At 38.1% G+C, this 19,372-nt stretch overlaps 1 protein-coding gene across 3 annotated transcripts in view; it reads right to left on the bottom strand.

The window, feature by feature from the left end:
* RYK (receptor-like tyrosine kinase) overlaps positions 1-19,372 on the bottom strand; it is a 108,738-nt gene that overhangs the window by 45,355 nt on the left and 44,011 nt on the right. For 2 of the 3 annotated variants that reach the window (XM_027545648.1, XM_027545655.1), the window contains exons 6-9: positions 16,520-16,664; positions 9,482-9,582; positions 6,007-6,141; positions 3,674-3,760 (exon numbers count right to left, since the gene is read on the bottom strand). In XM_027545648.1, coding sequence (XP_027401449.1) covers positions 3,674-3,760; positions 6,007-6,141; positions 9,482-9,582; positions 16,520-16,664 — 468 coding nt within the window. The remainder of the gene's footprint in view (positions 1-3,673; positions 3,761-6,006; positions 6,142-9,481; positions 9,583-16,519; positions 16,665-19,372) is intronic. The other variant, XM_027545653.1, reaches the window with a different exon arrangement.

Genomic DNA, 19,372 nt, shown 5'->3' with positions numbered 1-19,372 from the left:
GTAGGAGGGAGAAGAAGATACAAAGACTGGAAAAGCCAACATCCAGCTCCCAGTCCTACCTAGGAAAATGTTGAACCATCAGTAAAATCCAGACCACTAAACACAAGCACCGTGATTACATACACATTCCTTAAAAGTGGAGCTGGCAAAGCTGAGAAATTATTAATTTCACTTACTTCCAAGACTAACCCATGGAATCACTCCAGATGGCTTCACTTAAAACTTCTGTAGGTATACAAAATGGGTAGACACAAACCCAAGGACTTGAAACACTTGCTACTTTGGAAAAATCACTTTACCCCAATGTCTGTTGAAATAAATTTTAGTTGTTTAGAAACTGTTTAAAATTTAGGATCATTCAGTAAATGGCAGGATATGTCTTTTTTACTCTTTTTGTAATATAAATAATTTTTAATGAAATTATGGTCAGAACTATCAGTATTTGGGGGCTGGAAGGATTTTTTAGAATTTAAAACTAGTAATAGTTGGAGGTCTGCACCTAATTGGTAAGAGTTTATCTTCCTGCCAGCTAGTACAGAGATCCAAGTAAAATAAGAAGTAAATTTCACAGTGTCATGTTTTGCATAATTTTTCAAGTTCTTAACTTTGATAAGCATTCTATTAAGCAAGGGACACTTGAGCTGGATAATGAGCTAAGAAAACTTTGAGGGAAAATAATTTTATACATTTAGTAAGGAAAAACCACTTTCCTGGATTCTTTACCTAGTTTGGCCCTAGCCTTTTAACTTTAAATACTGAAAGGTCTAACTCAAAATGAATGTATTTGAAAAGAAGACTACACAATAATTTACATTCTAAAAGTTTCAAGAAAGAACAAAATGATTTTTAAAAAGCCTACTTATTTCTAAGAAGTTACAAAAGAAAATAAGAACTTAATTAACCTCAAATTAATTAATTTATTTTATGGAATTCAATTTCACAATATTCAATGTGTGAAATTCAGATTCCTAATTTCAATCTCTGGAAATTTATATTAGCATATCCATTAAGTTTCTGTGAAAAACTATGAACTTTTTAAGAAGCCAAACTCCAATTTTGTGCTTATGCCTAAAGGAAAGGTCACTGATCTTTTAAAAACTTATTTTTGTATTTTTAGCTGTACTTCTAATTATACAGCATGTAACAAAGCACACAGATTTGTGAGAGAACTTTGTCAGCTCTATGCGGCTTCAATTAAAAAATAATAACATTCCAAAAGAATAAATCTCAGAGACAATCATGTGGAGCTATAAAACAATTTTAAAGCAAATACTGTCGTCAGTACACTTCCTCTGTGTTTCCCACACAAACCATGACCGTATCTTGGCTAAGGACTCACTGTGCTTTCTCTGGTTTCCGTATAACTCAGAGAGAACATTATAATTACAGTGGTAAGATACAGAAACAAGCAAGTGACTACAATGCAAATGTATACAGACAGAGAAATCTTATCTTGTGAAACAGTCCCAGTATCTGCATTGTGTTTTCTTATCACTATTATTTCCTTCTCTCCCCTATTCCAATCCTAAATCAACCCAATTCTATATAGAAACCTCTTTAGTTAATTTTACATTTATTCAGAACAAATTAATATTAGCTCAGTTCTAAATTATCCATAGAATATTTACAAACCTCAGAAGAAATATTAGAATTAAGGGGAAATGTTTCCTTTAAAAAGTGGAGAAAGTGTAACAAAAGACAGATGTTATTAAAATTAGGGCTCAAATTTTACATTTACAAAGAGTAATATGTAAAGTATCCTTCAACACTAGTCAGAAAACCTAGTGGGACCAAATTTAAATATCCATTTTTAAAAGTGTTTTTCGGTTAGGAGAAGTGAATGAATAAATATCGAACGCAGTGTTAAATCGTTTATTTAGAAAAGAAAAGCGTAAGTTTGTGCTTGTAGCATCCTTAAACAATTTTGCTAAATTAAAAGAAAGTAAATTCCTAAGATTTTTTTGGTTAGATTAGTACAATCCAACTTTTTAGAAATGATAAACGTAATAAGCCCTTCATACTTTCCAAGAATTCCTTTAAGTAAATTTAGAAACATAAATTCTTATAAATTAACATTAAACCTAAGTTCTTATAAGTTAACGTTGTCAACTTCATAAAATTGTCACTTCCTACTCATGAAACTGAATTTAGTTTTACCTTCAATTTATGCATTTGAAATGCTAAATTTGTTTTTCTAAAATATTCTAGTTATCTCACCTTAGATCAGACACTGTCAGGCATTAAGCACTCTTTAAATTACCACATTTTTTCCTTCTCTTAAAATTAACAAATAGACTCAACTAAGCATTATTTTAGTTCAGTTCAGTTGCTCAGTCGTGTCTGACTCTTTGAGACCACATGGACTGCAGCACGCCAGGCCGCCCTGTCCATCACCAACTCGAGTTTACCCAAACTCATGTCCAGCAAGTCGGTGATGCCATCCAACCATCTCATCCTCTGTCGTCCCCTTCTTCTCCTGCCCTCAATCTTTCCCAGCATCAGGGTCTTTTCAAATGAGTCAGCTCTTTGCATCAGGTGGCCAAAGTATTGGAGTTTCAGCTTCAACGTCAGTCCTTCCAATGAACACCCAGGACTGATCTCCTTTAGGATGGACTGGTTGGATCTCCTTGCAGTCCAAGGGACTTTTAAGCTTTTATAAATACCAATCATAAAGCATTAAAATTTTAATATCATAAAAAGGTTTGCTAATTTACCAGTATTAGGCAATAAACCATATTAAAAATATTCTAGTACATTTTTATAGGGAATCTCTAACTGAAAATTTTATATAAATCAGTAAGTGAAAATCTAAGCAATATATTTCTCCAAAAGGTGAACATATGAAAATAGGTATTCTGTTTATGAAAATATAAACTAAGCACTACCTTTTAGAAAACAATCTGGCAACTATCAAAATTTTCAATGTAAATACCTCATGGGGCAGCAATTCTAACTATGGCTGTATCTGTAAAACTCTACCAAGAAAGAACACACACAAATGTATACTTTTTGCAAATTATATGTAAGAGCAAAAAAAGGGGGTACCAGGAGTGAGAGGAGGGCAAATAACAGCTATTCACATAAGGTACAGTGGTTCATCTTTTTCTTTACAATTCCTCAGTACTGAGGATAGGGGGTGCTGAGATGTTTTTTAAGAAGGAAAAACCAAATAATTGGAACCTAGGAAAAACATAATATTAGATATAGGAAAAAAGAAGTTAATTGGATGCAGTTTAACTGGAAGCCTGAGTACTATCTGGGGTTCCCCTAGTGATTCAGCTGGTAAAGAATCCGCCTGCAATGCGGGAGACCTGGGTTAGATCCCGGGATTGGGAAGATCCCCTGGAGAAGGGAAAGGCTACCCACTCCAGTATTCTGGCCTGGAGAATTCCATGGACTCTATAGTCCATGGGGTCTCAAAGAGTCGGACATGACTGAATGACTTTTACTTCTGAGTACCATCTAACAAATGCATAATGTCTCAACTATTAGCTTCTATTTTCTATACCTTAATAAGAACAACACAAATCTCCTAAAAGTTAGCCTGTATGAGCTAAATTAACATGGACTGATTGAAAGGTATGTCACACTTTGAAAATCTGAAACAATTTCACTGGCATAAGCCACCTTAGACAGAAAAGTATTATGGAGACAGGATGGGAACAAATCCTACCTTTAACTGTTTTCACAAATGCTTGTTTTTCTTTATTTGGATCTTTTTCATCTACTAAAATCCCATGGAAAATACGCCCAAAAGTACCTAGAAGGAAAAACAATAATTACTGAGATCATATGATAATGCTTATAAAATTATAAGTACAAAATTTTCTGGCACAATACAACTTAAATATAACAAGGCCAAATGTGATCAACATTACTCCAGCCCTAGCAGAGAAAGACTCAAATCTTTATTTTTCTTCTTTTTAAACTACAAAACATCTTAACTTGCTTTTAGAAAAGATGTATTTAAACTGTCTATGAGAATTCATTCTGAAATAGCCTAAACAAACTAACGATACAGCTAGGAGCACTAGAGCTCAGTAATGGGCTATCCACAGAGACATTTATGAGTTTTGAGCCTCAGAGCAATGACAAAGGAGAAAAATGGACTCTCCTTATACATTCAAAAACACACAATAAAAACCTGCTTCCGTTAATGACTATTTGCCTCTGGGACAGTTCAAGCCCCTCCCTTAGCTGTGACTGACAAACAAGCATCTCTAACTGACAGATGAATTCAGAATGACTCACAGGCATCTAAAACACTTCAAACTGAGTTATGGAAGGGGAAAGTTACTGTCTATTGAACAACTTGAAGAGTTCAGTAAAGCATTTTATTATTAATTTCTGTCCTCTTCTTTCAGCATTGTCCCCAGTCAATACCCTGAAACTCAGAAAAGAAAGCAAGGACCAGCAAACAGGGAAGGGCAGGGTCTTATCTCTCAAACACTTATCATGTGTTACTTCATGTAATGTACATCAGTTCATCTAATCTTCGTGTCTAAAGTAGAAAACATAAGCCCATATTTACAGACAAGGAAACTGGCTATGGAAGACAGGAAATGATTTCTCTAAGGTCATCTAGGTAATAAACTGTGGGACTGAGACTGGAATTTGGGCATAACTCCAATACCGATGCATCTCCTTCTGCTGGAACCCCTGTACTTTCCATCACAGAGAAAATTACTTAGACTGTTTCAAAAAGGCCTGTGAGCAAGTGATCATCTTTGGACAAGAACTAAACAGGAAATATCCTTTTAAAGGTGATAAACACTAATAATCATGCTTTAATATACTTGAATATCAAAATCGTTTCAAAGCTTAATAAGGCAAGTTAAAAATCTAAAGAAAGGGAAAATAAAGATCAGTTTTATACAGGAAATAAATTGTGCACTGCTTTCTACCTGACCTGTCCCTTGAGAAACCTGTATGCAGGTCAGGAAGCAACAGTTAGAACTGGACATGGAACAACAGACTGGTTCCAAATAGGAAAAGGAGTACGTCAAGGCTGCTTATTTAACTTATATGCAGAGTACATCCTAAGAAACGCTGGGCTGGAAGAAGCACAAGCTGGAATCAAGATTGCTGGGAGAAATATCAATAACCTAAGATATGCAGATGACACCATCCTTATGGCAGAAAGTAAAGAAGGACTAAAGAGCTTCTTGATGAAAGTGAAAGGAGAGTGAAAAAGCTGGCTTACAACTCAACATTCAGAAAACTAAGATCATGGCATCTGGTCCCATCACTTCATGGGAAATAGATGGGGAAACAGTGGCTGACTTTATTTTGGGGGGCTCCAAAATCCCTGCAGATGGTGACTGCAGCCATGAAATTAAAAGACACTTTCTCCTTGGAAGGAAAGTTATGACCAACCTAGACAGCATATTAAAAAGCAGAGACATTACTTTGCCAACAAAGGTCCGTCTCGTCAAGGCTATGGTTTTTCCAGTGGTCATGTATGGATGTGAGAGTTGGACTATAAAGAAAGCTGAGTGCCAAAGAATTGATACTTTTGAACTGTGGTGTTGTAGAAGACTCTCGAGAGTCCCTTGGACTGCAAGGAGATCCAACCAGTCCATCCTAAAGGAGATCAGTCCTGGGTGTTCATCGGAGGGTCTGATGTTGAAGCTGAAACTCCAATACTTTGGCCATCTGATGTGAAGAGCTGACTCATTTGAAAAGACCCTGATGCTGGGAAAGATTGAGGGCAGGAAGAGAAGGGGATGACAGAGGATGAAATGGTTGGATAGCATCACTGACTCGATGGACATGGGTTTGGGTAGACTCCGGGAGTTGGTGATGGACAGGGAGGCCTGGAATGCTGAAGTTCATGGGGTCTCTAAGAGTCGGACATGACTAAGCGACTGAACTGAACTGAACTGAACTGAACTGCTTTCTATCCTTAGGGATGAAATGAGATGAAATTCTTAAAATGTGAAACAAAAAAATATTTATACTAACAGTAAATCTTCCTTGAAAACCTGATTTTGAGAGAATAGGTACCTTCTTGGAGTACATCTTTTAGAGTTATCCTCTCCCTGGATATTGCGATATCCTTCACCTTAGCTTTCGCCTCCAAAAGAGTGACACTTCTCAGGTCATTCTTCTCTATCCGCAAGGTAGGATAACCTGAGGAGCCAACAAAGCCAAACCAAGAAATATAAATACCTTCTTATGGCATCAGGATCAACTAGTTCAGTTAGAACCCCAGGAGTCAAGTCACAGGAACAAATGAAGGTAAGAATCAAAAAGGAAAAAGGCACATACAGGGAGAATTATTTATGAAGGCCATACTAAATTTTAAAGAAACACTTTCCCACCTACCCCAAAACCTTTAAATGCAGAATTAAAACAAGAAATACTAAAAATAATATTTTATTAATACCACTTCAATTGCTTTTCTGCCAAATGAAACAAGCTTTGACTCATGGAATTAATCTAATCCCTTGAATGAACTGCTTTTTTCTCCAAAGATTTTCTAATATAGTCTCCTAACAAAAAAACTTCAAATGAAGAGATGTTTGTAAAAATAGCTTTTCTTAAAAAAAAAAAAAAAAAATATATATATATATATATATATATAATTGGTTTAATCATTCTAGCATCCATACAGCCAGTCATATCTTTGTGAGATTCATATTCGTTTTTCAGTTCCCTTGATTCATATTCATTCTTAATATGATGATAGCAAAACAAAATTTCTGGCCATAAATTAAAATTCTCATTGCAACAAAAAAAAAGTTAGAATAAAAGGAAGATCTAGTGTTATTAGCAAGCAGAAATTGGAATGGTATTTTAGGGGAGAAAAATCCCGAAAGAAAGGGTGGACTCAGACAATGATTATTGGTGGCTGCTGGAAGAACTACATGAAAAGCTTTGAAAAACTTTATTATAAAAGGATGCATTAGGATGACAAAACCTGATCCCACTGATCAGCAATTTGACCACGATATGTCTAGGTGTGTGTGTATGTCTAGTATATATGAGTGTTTAATCCTTCCTGGAGTTCTCTGAGTTTCTTCCATTTGTATACTATTGTGTTTTGTTATTTTTGAAAACTCTTGACTCCTTTATCTTCAAGTGTTTTTTTCTGCTCCTTTCACTTTTTTTTATTTACAGGCAAATATATTTCTGTTGGTTTTTTTAAAAAACACTATTTATTTTGTATCATACGAAGTATCTATCTCCTTAAGGTAATGTCTACAAAAACAAGTAAACTTATTGGTGGTAAACTTATAAATCTGTCAAAAAATAATTGTACTTCCACTGACTTTTTAAAATGCATTTTGCTTTTAGCATATATAATAATTTGCTTATCTAGCTCTTTAAGGTTATATCCACAATCAAGAATGACTCTAATGAGCAAAGCTAAACATTTAAAGCAATGATGTGTTTCTTAGGAATAGTCTGAACTACCCTCACATCTATCATTTTATATCCTGAGGGACATACATCTTTCTTTCCTTGGTGGAGATGTTAACTGCTGCTATGATTTCTCTCAGATTTCTCTCAGATTAAGCTACAATGCCCACTTCTTTCCCCTTTCGTTTTTCTTGCCACATCGTACTAAAGAAACTAGATCAACTATCCTGGAGAAAGTCCAGCATCTGACTCTTCCAGTGTCATCTAACTCATTCCTCTATCCCTGTAAACTGAAAGTCAGCCTTATAGCCTCAATTAGATCCAAGTTAACTCTCTGTGGGGGAAGAAGACAAGAATATTCCACCTGGGAATACAAACTACCTAGCTATCCTACTTTTAATGATGCTAAGTTCCAGGAGTGGATTCAGGCAGTAACACTATGATCCCTCAAATGGTAAAGCTCCCTACCTCCCTTTGTTCGTATAGTTTAAAACATGGACAATCCTTTCCTGAATCAAGTATTTTATTAGGGGATACAAGTATGATATTCTGATTCTACTATTCCTTCTGCATTTATTAGCTGGGATTTTTCTGTTAAAAAAAAAAAAAAGTTCCCTTCGTAAGCCAGCACTATCTGGTTACTGCAAAATAGTTCATGCTCAGCTGTCACAGTAAGGTATTATTGGTGCCTCAGTTAACTCCCATAATAAACTTTTTTTAAAAAAAGTATCACTACAAATTTGTGGATTTTTACACATTTCTACATTTCACTTTTATATCATTTCAATCTATTGCAGTCATTATTCTTTTTGATGCTCAATGGTTCCAATTTGGAAAGCTCTTGTCTTTAGTAGTTTCCTTGATTTTTGGCTCAACAAATGTCCCAGGTTATCTTACTTATTCCTGACCCAGTCCTGATATCATCCATTTCTCCAAAGAATCCTGATTCTTCTTAATGAGAAACAATACTGAAAGACCATAGGAGGGCACTGGGTGAAGAACAGATATTCTTATTTTTTAAATAATGTTGTTTATCATTTTTTTAAATTGACTGTACATTTTGCATTCCCTCCTAGGATCATGTGTTTATTTGGGGGCTGTGCTGGGTCTTGATTGCTGTGCCTGGCCTTGTCTCTAGTTGTGGTGTGTGGGAGCTGCTCTCTAGATGCAGTGCATGGCTTCTCACTGTGGGGGCTTCTCTGGTTGCGGAGCACAGGCTCTAAGGCACGGGGGCTTCAGTATTTTGCAGCATGCAGATTCAGTAGCTGTGGTCCACCGGCTTAGTCGCTTTGTAGCCTGTAGGATCTTCCCAGTCCAGGGATCTAACCTGTGTCCCCTGTACTGGCAAGCAGATTCTTAACCACTGGACCACAAGGGAAGTCCAAAAACAGATATTCTTAACTTTAGTTTATTAGAAAGTAAATGTCAGTCCAAGGGAGATAAAGGTATCTTGCCTACAAGAACCTAATTAATCAATGGCACCAATGAGTTGAGTCCTGACTTGTGGCCCACTGTGTATCCTGATGATTGTGTTGTTTCTTGTTTGGTGAATGATGTTTCTCAATCCTCATTATGTCTAAATTATACTCCAAAAATGTTTATTTTCCCCTGAACAGCTACAGTATAAAAACTTTAATTAAAATCCTGTTCAAAATAAAGGAAATTAGATCTCCAATGGCAGCTAGTTTACCATCATGATCAGAAAACAATGTAAAGTCCTTACCACAGCCCATGAGACCATCAAATAATTCATTAAAATCCAAGTCTCTGTCTTCATACAGCTCAGGAGCTTATTCTAACTACTTGAAAATCCTCCTTTTGAATTTGTACAGAAGTGATTCAGTAGCCTTTTTAACATAATCTATAGAAACCTCCCTAAAACTAATTCTAACAACTAAACCTAAAATTTTAATACTATAATTTTGGAATGTTTCATTCAATGTTCTAGAAAATAAAAGTTTAAGCCTAATTCGTACATGTTAGATTCTATCAATATAGCGTGGCATATGTCCCATACGTAATTAACCAAGGACAAGACAGACAGGACCAAGGACAGACAGACCATAAACAATTTTAGTAAATCATCTTTAACTTTTAGAATTAAATTAACTCTTACTGGTAATAGGAGTTGCATTGTTGGGTGTGTCGGCTCTCAGATACTGAGTCGTCTGGGTAGATGGCTGAGACAGCCCTTGGGAACTACTGCTGGCACTGATGCTGCAAATAATTTTTAAAAGAGAAATACTTGGCAAGTCAGCTTCAATGAGAAATTTCCTTTTTCAATACCTACAAAATGCATGGAGCCATTATAACCAGCTTAAAACCTTAAGAGAGATCACAATAATGCATGGATCTCCATCACAAATGTTTCATACCGAAATTTTACTCTATCTCATAATGCAGAGCTCTATTCTTTTTCTTTCCTATCTCCACAATTATCAGGTGATTCATCATATCAAAGTCACTCACAAAATGTAGCATTCTTCAAATACCATAGATAGCAGTCTTGAACCTCATACAATATGTTAGGGAACTGTGGACCAACACTTAGTCAAGAACTCATGCCACTCAATTTAGATTGCTTTTAAGAAAAGGAGTATAAAGACAGGATTCTTTTAATGATGGTCCATAACCACATGGCCTACAGATGACGGCATATGAAAGCAAATCAAACATGCTCAAAGCTTGGGAAGGGATATCCTACCTGGTTCAAGTCTGTTTAATCGAATACATTTTGCTTCTTCTACATCCCTAATCCCACCTTTTGGGAATTTATAGAATTTATTAGAAATTGTTAGCACTTGAAGCATTTTATTATCCCACATTTTTTAAGTAATCAAGAGACCCAGAAGATGCTAGGCTCAAATAACTTCATACTCAAGATAACTACAAGTCAATGTCCTTTCATTTTGTCAGTGCACAACCACCTTATCCCAGGTCACCCTCGACCACATTCTAATTACACTGCCTCAAGTCTAGTAATTCTGAAGCAGTGGAAAAGTAAAGCATAGAAATTCAGCATGAAGTGTGAAATCAAAGGCAAGATGTCATACCCTCAAGAAGAAAGGGCTACCTTCCATGTCTCCCTTAGCTGCAGAATCAGCAGAGTCCAATCAGAGACTCCAAACTTTCCTAAATATGAAAATCTTTTGAATGACCACACCCCACACAATAGTTCTGTATTTTCAAAGCCCAGTGATTAAAAATACACATAATGACAAAAAGCTGCTACTCAAACAGTGATCTATATAGGTCTACATGTATAGTAGGTACAGGATAGCACAGTGAAGAGATGGAAAGTATAACCCTGAAATCCAAACTGCCAGCACAACCATTTATTAACTAGCTGCACGACCTTAGGCAAAATAGTGCTTTTGGAGCCTCAAATTCCTGATGGATAAAATGACTATAATACTACCTCCTGAAAAGGTTGCTAAAATAATTACATGAAAAATATAATCCTTTTAGGTCAGTGCCCTGCCCTCAAATATACATTTATAAATTATTATTACTATTTATGTTCATTATTACTAATATTACCATCCCTAATCCTTAGAACCACAGAGCACCCGTTTTTGGAGTTCTGAGCACGACTCAAAGATCACATCAGAAATTAAAACTGTAGAAGTCCAGGATTCAATAATGGGGAGGGAAGAGAAGCATTATCATTCTCAAAGATGGAGAAAATAATAGAATACAAATACTTACCCATAAAATGGGATTAAGAAAACCCACATCCCAGGATCTAGGGGAGGCTCAAGTTACATAATATATGTGGAAAGTACAATTTAAATATTCCCTGCAACCAGCACTGATGACTGAATAAATACGCACAGATCCCAAAGTATTTACTAGTTCCTGTTTCTCTTCAGCAATTCAACAGTAGGTGGCACTCTTGTACCACCTCAGAATTCTTGAAAAGCCTGGGCATGCAACATTATGAGCATGTACGTATTTAGTGGCTGAAAGTTATGACCAACCTAGATAGCATATTCAAAAGCAGAGACATGACTTTGCCCACAAAGGTCGGTCTAGTCAAGGCTATGGTTTTTCCAGTGGTCACGTATGGATGTGAGAGTTGGACTGTAAAGAAAGCTGAGCACCGAAGAATTGATGCTTTTGAACTGTGGTGTTGGAGAAGACTCTTGAGAGTCCCTTGGACTGCAAGGAGATCCAACCAGTCCATTCTGAAGATCAGTCCTGGGTGTTTTTTGGAAGGAATGATGCTAAAGCTGAAACTCCAGTACTTTGACCACCTCATGCGAAGAGCTGACTCATTGTAAAGACTCTGATGCTGGGAGGGATTGGGGGCAGGAGGACAAGGGGACGACAGAGGATGAGATGGATGGATGGCATCACTGACTCGATGGACATGAGTTTGAGTGAACTCTGGGAGATGGTGATGGACAGGGAGGCCTGGCGTGCTGCGATTCACGGGGTCGCAAAGAGTCGGACACGACTGAGCGACTGAACTGAACTGAATAATGAGCAAAGCACTATGTCAAGGGGTCAGAACAAACCTTTGAAATCCCAGATTTATGAGAGAAAGATAGAGCATTTGAGGATCAACCCTTGTTACCTATTAAAATCAATATTTACATAGCTATAGCACATGAGGTAAAAAGTGAGATAAAAATTGTACACTTGCTTGCACTTAATAGTTTAATACCAGTCTAAATTAATTATCTCATTTAACTTTCATAAGCAAGTAAGATTAGCAGATATTAACTCTGCTATAGAGTTAAAGTTAGAATTTAGGGCAAAGATCATCATTTTCCTTCAGAGCACTTGTTATAATTTATATTTATATATCTAATTCATTTATTCATTCAACACTATTTACTAAGCGTATATTATATGCCAGATACTGTGCCAAGTGCTAGCGATACAGCAGTGAACACAATAAACAAAGGTCCCTACTTTCATGAAGCCTACATTCTAGCAGGGGTTTCTGGTTTAATATCTGGTTTAATATCTGTTACAGCAGACTATAAACTCCACGAAAGCAGGAAAAATACATGTTTTTTTATATATTTTTTATGAGAGCCTCCCACCACTCCTTCCTCCCCAACACTAAAGCCAGGGCCTGGCCCAAGAGGCCTCAAGTGGGCCCAACTGAGCCTCAGTGAGAGCTCAATTAACACTTATTGGATCAGTCAATAAATAAACAGAGAAAAACACACTTTCTTCATATAGAAGGCTATATAAAGCACACAGAATGGTTGCTTCTGATATGAGCTATTGATATGTATCAAAAGAGGCAAAGAACTACTGCTCTAACAGAATGGCTTCCTGCCTCTCTCCAGTCATTCTTTCTTCAAGAAATTCTTCATGCAATATTCATTCAACGATAGCTATTAGACACCAGACACAGAAATGAATACAGGGAAATAAAACGGCCTTGTCGCCAGTAATGAGACAATGGAAAATGAAGATATTGTCAAACAAGTTCAAGCACCCCACAAAGGAATGAGTTCTCCTATATTCAAGAGCCAACAGAGACAGACTATGGGGCAGACAGGGCAGAGGCCAGTCCCTCTGTGCAAAGACTTCACAGAAGCTCTGATTTTCCAGAACACACTCCCCCAGCACAGCAGAGACAGAAAAGATGAGCCTGTACTGTCACGACAGGGCAAGTCACACACGTGGGCTCCAACTGCCCCTGGCATGAGCACCCCCTTAGGCAGTTTTGGTCGCTGCCTCTAAAGAAGCTGTGTAGAACAGGACTCTGGCTCCTGAGTGTCAGGAATGGAAGAACTCCCTATCATCTCTGTGCAAGGAATTCTGTGGAGCCATGGGTTCCATCAAACCTCACCAGGCTGTTGTCAAGACTAAGGGAATTAATGGATATAAAGCACGTGGAACAGTGCCTGGCATGTAACAAGTGAAAAAAGAAGTGAAAGTGTTAATTGCTCAGTTGTGTCTGACCCTTTGTGATCCCACAGACTGTAGTCTGCCAGGCTCCTCTGTTCATGCAGTTCTCCAGGCAAGAATACTGGAGTGGGTAGCCATTCCCTTCTCCAGGGAATCTTCCCAACCCGGGGATTGAACCCGGATCTCCTGCATTGCAGGCAGCTTCTTTACCATCTGAGCCATCAGGGAAACCAAATATAAGTGCTTTATACAATTACAATACTGAGTTATTACAATACATCTATTACAACAATTGGCCTTCCCTTATGGCTCAGACAGTAAAGAATCTGCCTGCAATGCAGGAGACCAGAGTTTGATCCCCAGGTTGGGAAGATCCCCTGGAGGAGGAAATGGCAACTCACTCCAGTATTCTTGCCTGGAGAATTCCATGGACAGAGGAGCCTGGAGGGCTGCAGCCATGGGGTCGCAAAGACTCAGACACGGCTGAGCGACTAACACTTTCACTTTCATTACAACAACGAGTCCTTCCTGTTGCTCTGCTCTGGTTCTAGCAGCACAACCCTGAAGAAGTTATTTAATCTCTTTAAGTCTGTTTCTTCATCTTTAAAACAAGGACAGCATCATATCCATTAAGTGGCTGTGAGCATCAAATAAAATACTACACATACAGAGCCTGGTGCAGTACTAGCAGACAGCCCCTGATGAAGCGGTAGTCACTGTTATCTCACAGGCCCCAGTGCAAAGAGAAGAAGCAAGCGCCTCAAACACTATTAGATTATTACATGGGAACTTTCTAGTCCCCACTATTAGCTTGCTGTCAAGTAGTAAGTAAAAGCTAGTAGAAAAGGCAGAGAAGGCAATGGCACCCCACTCCAGTACTCTTGCCTGGAAAATCCCATGGATGGAGGAGCCTGGTAGGCCGCAGTCCATGGGGTCGCTAGGAGTTGGACACGACTGAGCAACTTCACTTTCATGCATTGGAGAAGGAAATGGCAACCCACTCCAGTATTCTTGCCTGGAGAATCCCAGGGACGGGGGAGCCTGGTGGGCTGCCGTCTATGGGGTCGCACAGAGTCGGACACGACTGAAGCAACTTAGCAGCAGCAGTAGAACAGGCAAGAGTTGAAGAAGAAATCAATCCATTACTACCAGCACTGCAACTTTCTGAAAAGAAAAAGCCTAATAATGGCACTTACCATAATGCAGGGCTTGTTCTAAGAGCCTACAGTTTTATTTCACTAGAACTTAACAACATGCTTACTAAGTATGTGCCATGATCATCTCTGCTTTAGAGATAAGGAGAACCAAGACATAAAGAGGCTACAAAACCTCCTCTGGGCCACAAAGTTAGCAAGCAGCACAACCAGAATTCAGAGGTGTGCTAGCTCCAGTCCGTGCTCTTAACCACTAGGCTATACCCTGAAAACAAGTGATGATGAAAGATGCTTCTCATCAGGCATCGTTTGGAAATCTTTGTCAAAAAACTAGAGAGAACTGGAACACCAATTAATGGGTGGTAACGAATTATTTCAGCAGCAAAGGTATAAGCCCCACAAATTCTTAAGTTTTTGTACAACTCTGACCTGATTGTACATGGTTCAGAGCCCTCACACACAAGCAAACCCTCAAAAACAATGTGTTTGTCAAGACTAACTCTGAAATGCTATGCCTCCCAGTCACCTTTAACTCTGCCATATCCTCTCGAGAGAGTTCCATCAAAATGTTCCTGTTACCTCACGACCTCCTTAGCTCTTCTCTACAAAACCCAAATCTAATGAACACAATCCTACACACAAAACATATTCTGAAACACCTCACCCATGTGTTTCTTTTCTTACTCTGACCTCCTTTCTCTTCTTTCTCTGCTCAGATAAAAAAAGTGTAACAGAGGGGACAGAGAATACTTAGGGGCAGGAATTAATCCAACCAGCCTCCCTCATTCCCTTGTGCTGTTTCTGCCGGACATATGCTTACCCACTATATGTGTGACACCACATAGGACTGGGCAGTCAGCAGTAAGATGCAATGCTTCCCAACTGGAAAAAGCTTACATTCGAGCAGGAAAGACAAGTACATAAGAAAAGGTACAGTAATTGCTACCAAACAGAGAGAAAAGAGACAGGGAAGGAGAGAGAGACAAAAAGAGGAGGGAGAAACTGATGGCTGGGGGGCTTAAAAAAGACTTCATGAAAGAGATGGCAACGGAGTTGAGGTGTGAAGAATGGAGAGGGTTTGAATCCATGGCAAATATAGGGAACAAAAGAAGGCATGAACAAAAGTCCTGGAGGGCAAAGAGTAGAGCAAAGGTGAGGAACAAGTAATTATTTGACTGGAGCATAAGAGGCAAGTTCAAAGAGGAAGGGGTGCTTATCTCTACACTTTAAAGGAAGACACCTTGAAAGCCAAGTCACGAAGCTGAGAATGTCTTCAGTCAGCAAGCGGGAATCACTAAGGAGGGAAACGAGAACTGTGGGCTAGGAAAATAAACTCATCTATCATTTCATCTCCACCTCTCACCCTATCCTGTCTACAATGTACTTCTAGTCATCCTGACTCACCCAGGCTGGGACAAGCTGCTATATTCCCACACTATAATACATATCATCAAATTTATAAACTTTTATAAATATGGTAAATGTCAAAGATTAAATACGAAGCTATGATAGTACATCATTATTTTTTTATTCCTAGCACTTAGCATATCTACCAGTGTATCTCAAAGGCTACACATTAGAGTCACCATGGAAGCTTTAATAAAAAAAAATACTGAATGCCCAAACACCACCCTAGACCAATAACATCAGAATTTTTGGAAGGGGTATTGATATATTTTAAAAGTTTACCCATGACTCTAATAGGCAACCAGGTTGAGAACTAATTATTTAAATCATAGCAGGTTCTCAATAAATGTTAATAAACTGGATTGATGAATGGATGAATGGACCGATAACGATGGAGGGACAAGCGAGGAGGAAAAAGCAGGGCTATTTCAAAAAGGCACTAGAAGTCTAGAAGACAATCATGTCAAAGGGGATAGAAAAAAAACTGATCTCTACTTTTTCACCAAATAATAAAACTGTAATTTATGACTTCACAAATTTTTTAAAAATAAAACTACAGAGAAACACAAAGATGGTGTTTTTCATTTGGCCAGGGTTTAATCACTCTCCCCTTCTTCCCCTGCACCACTGTGCACCGCCGAGCATGGGTGTGGGTAGGCTCCCATGTATATGCAAATAACTGCTTTTATTTTTTTCCTTTCCCCAAAGATGTACGATACCTGTCATCCAGTTCAATCCTTTTCATACTATGAAGGTGCAAAACAGCTAATATTATTGCTACAAGAAATATTACTGCACAGCAAACCCCTACGCTGATATAAAACACACGCGTAGAAGTGGTTGGAGCTGCATGTACAGGATCATCTGAAATAAAAATGAATAGCACATTAAGCTTTTGAAACAAATGTCATCAATTGCTTTGTAACCCAATATACACAATGAGTATCCTGTTCTTTGTAAAAGAGATCTTCATTTCACGTGTCCTTTTTTTGATAAGATCGGTTACCAGTAGTGTGTTGCTATAAATTCATACAATTTAAGAAGGGTTTTTGTGTAGTTTAAAAAAGTGTCTTTAAATAGAACTTTTGGTTAATTAGTACAATTCACAAGTGGCATACACATAATAAACCATCTATCTATAGTCATGCTGTCCAACAGGGAAATGCTCTGCAGCATGCCATGCAGTACAGTAGCCACTGGCCACCTGTGGCTATTAAGCACTTGAAACGTAGCTAGTACAATGAAAGAACTGAAGTTTTAATTCTATTTCATTTTCATTAATTTAAATAGTCACATATGGCTAGTAATTACCATACTGGACAGCAAGCTCTACAGACCCTTCCTCAACAGTGGCTTCTGGTGTGAGAGATAAGACATCTATTTTGCCAATCACCACTCCCCAAAGGGGGAGGAATATACAGCAGAGCAACCCATGAGGTAAAACAAACATTTTTCATCGTTTTCTCTTGAGAGTTAAAAGAAATTATTTTGCTTATCTGTTTTTAAAAATAAAAGCAGGAAAACAAGACTCTACTCATGAAATAATATTCATCTTAATGTTACTCAAAAAGAAAGCCTCAGCAACAGAGAAATAATTTAAAGACACAGAGATACATGTGCACACATACACACAGGAGCAACAGAGAAAGACACAGAACCAAAGATCCACACGATAAGAGCAAGCAGAATGGAAGACAGAGAAACAGAAATACAAACGATGTAACTGGAACTGGTGTAACTGAAGATTAATGAGTACTCACATCAGCATTCTACTGAAGAATCTGAGTTTTATCCTAATGATACGGGAAGTCACTGCAAGCCTTCAAGCAAAGGAATGGCACACATAACAATACTCGAAAAAAAAAACACCAAAGATGACTGCGCATGCTATAAAGAACACTGTGGGGAGGAGCAAGAGCAGAAGTAAGAACACGCCAAGAAAGAAACAGCCATGGCTTGGACAAGGATGTTATGGGGAAGGTAAGAAGTTCATGGACTGGGAAGCAGAGTCAACAGAGTTTGCTAAAGGGATTATGCCAGAATAGGAAGAAAAAGAGGAATCAAAGCTTTGGCTTAAAGAATTAGGTGGAAAAGGTACCTTTATAAAGAGGAAAAAGAAGCAGGTTGGGGAAAGAGAGAATTAAGAGTTTTGTTTTGTCCAAGAGCACCTGTACATGTCTATGTGGAGATGTAAAACTGACAGATATGCAAATGCAGAGTTATGGGAATACATCAGGACAAAAGATATAAAAGCGACAGCTTTCAAAAACTTTTTTTAAGATTGCTTTCTAAAATTTAAACTTTGAATCAACAAATAATGAACCAGCACAGACTGATGTAGAGAGACCAAATGGCTTCTAGAACAGCTATACTTGACCTGCAGCCTGAATGAAAGCAGGACTTTCCTTAAGAATGCTAGGGGTCATTCAACTTCAAGGGCTGGGAAAGGAAGATCCCAAAGGTTGATGTTGGCAGCATCCATCTCAGCACATTCCAGGGCAGAGGAGAGGACATCGCTCTGCTGGGCACATGCCCAGATGCACCCTGCCTGATTACCTTTAATTCCAGACTAGTGTATGCACTGTTCCCATTCCCTCATTGACATGTCACCTGCTACCACCTGGTTACCCTTCGGTCTCAGATGAGATGCCACTTTTCCTCAGGAAGCTGCCCCGCATTTCCTCACAGGAGGTTACATACCCTTCTCCTCAGGGTCCCAAAGCACCTGGGCTTGCCATGCCACAGCTTGCCACAGGATATTGTTATCACTGCTTATGCCTATCCATTTCCTCTGGTGCATTAGAAGCCCCAGGGGGCTTACAAAGTCTGTTTCATTCAAGGTTTAATCTTCTGCCTCAATCATACCACCTCGCGTGTCATAGTGTAAATGTTAGGTAGGTGAAAACAAAGAAAGGGAAGGGAGGAGAGAGGGAGCAAGGAAGAGACCAAGGATAATCAACACTCTATTCTCCTTGTCAGAAATAATAATCCTAAGCATAAAAGGAATGGATAAAATCACCAGAATTTTAAAAGTAAGCTTGGGGAGCAGTGATATTTTAAAAAATAGTTTAATTTCTTCTCAAAGACAAATTCAAATGAAATATTTTTAAAAGGCAGATAAATCTCATATTATTTTCTCTTTAAAAAAGGTATACTTTGAAATACCCAGAACTATTCAATTTAACCAAGTACAAAATCTAACTACCAGTTTAGAAGAGAGAAAAACATGTTAAATGGCACCATTAAAATGCAGATGTGGAAAATTCTATGAGACAAATGAGTCAATTTCTTCAACAAATAAATGACAGTGAAGGGAAAGGGGTGGTTTCTGATTAATACATGCCAACCACATACAGTGTAAGTTTGCTTCATTTGGATCCTGATTCAGGGAAGAAACTATACACAGACAGCTTTGAGACAATCAGGTTAATGGGAACATGGAATCGCTATTAGAAGACATTAAGGAGTTAGTTTTGTTACATGTGATAAATCAAATACAAGTAAAGAGGTGTTGGATGATTGTGGCTTGTTTACTAATGACTTCTAAAAAGTTCTTTACACTGAAACATTTA

This window comes from Bos indicus x Bos taurus, chromosome 1 (genome assembly GCF_003369695.1).
Source record: "Bos indicus x Bos taurus breed Angus x Brahman F1 hybrid chromosome 1, Bos_hybrid_MaternalHap_v2.0, whole genome shotgun sequence".
Taxonomy (NCBI): Eukaryota; Metazoa; Chordata; class Mammalia; order Artiodactyla; family Bovidae; genus Bos; species Bos indicus x Bos taurus.
The sequence above is the reverse complement of the archived record's forward strand: the minus strand, read 5'-3'. Positions and strand labels throughout refer to the sequence as shown.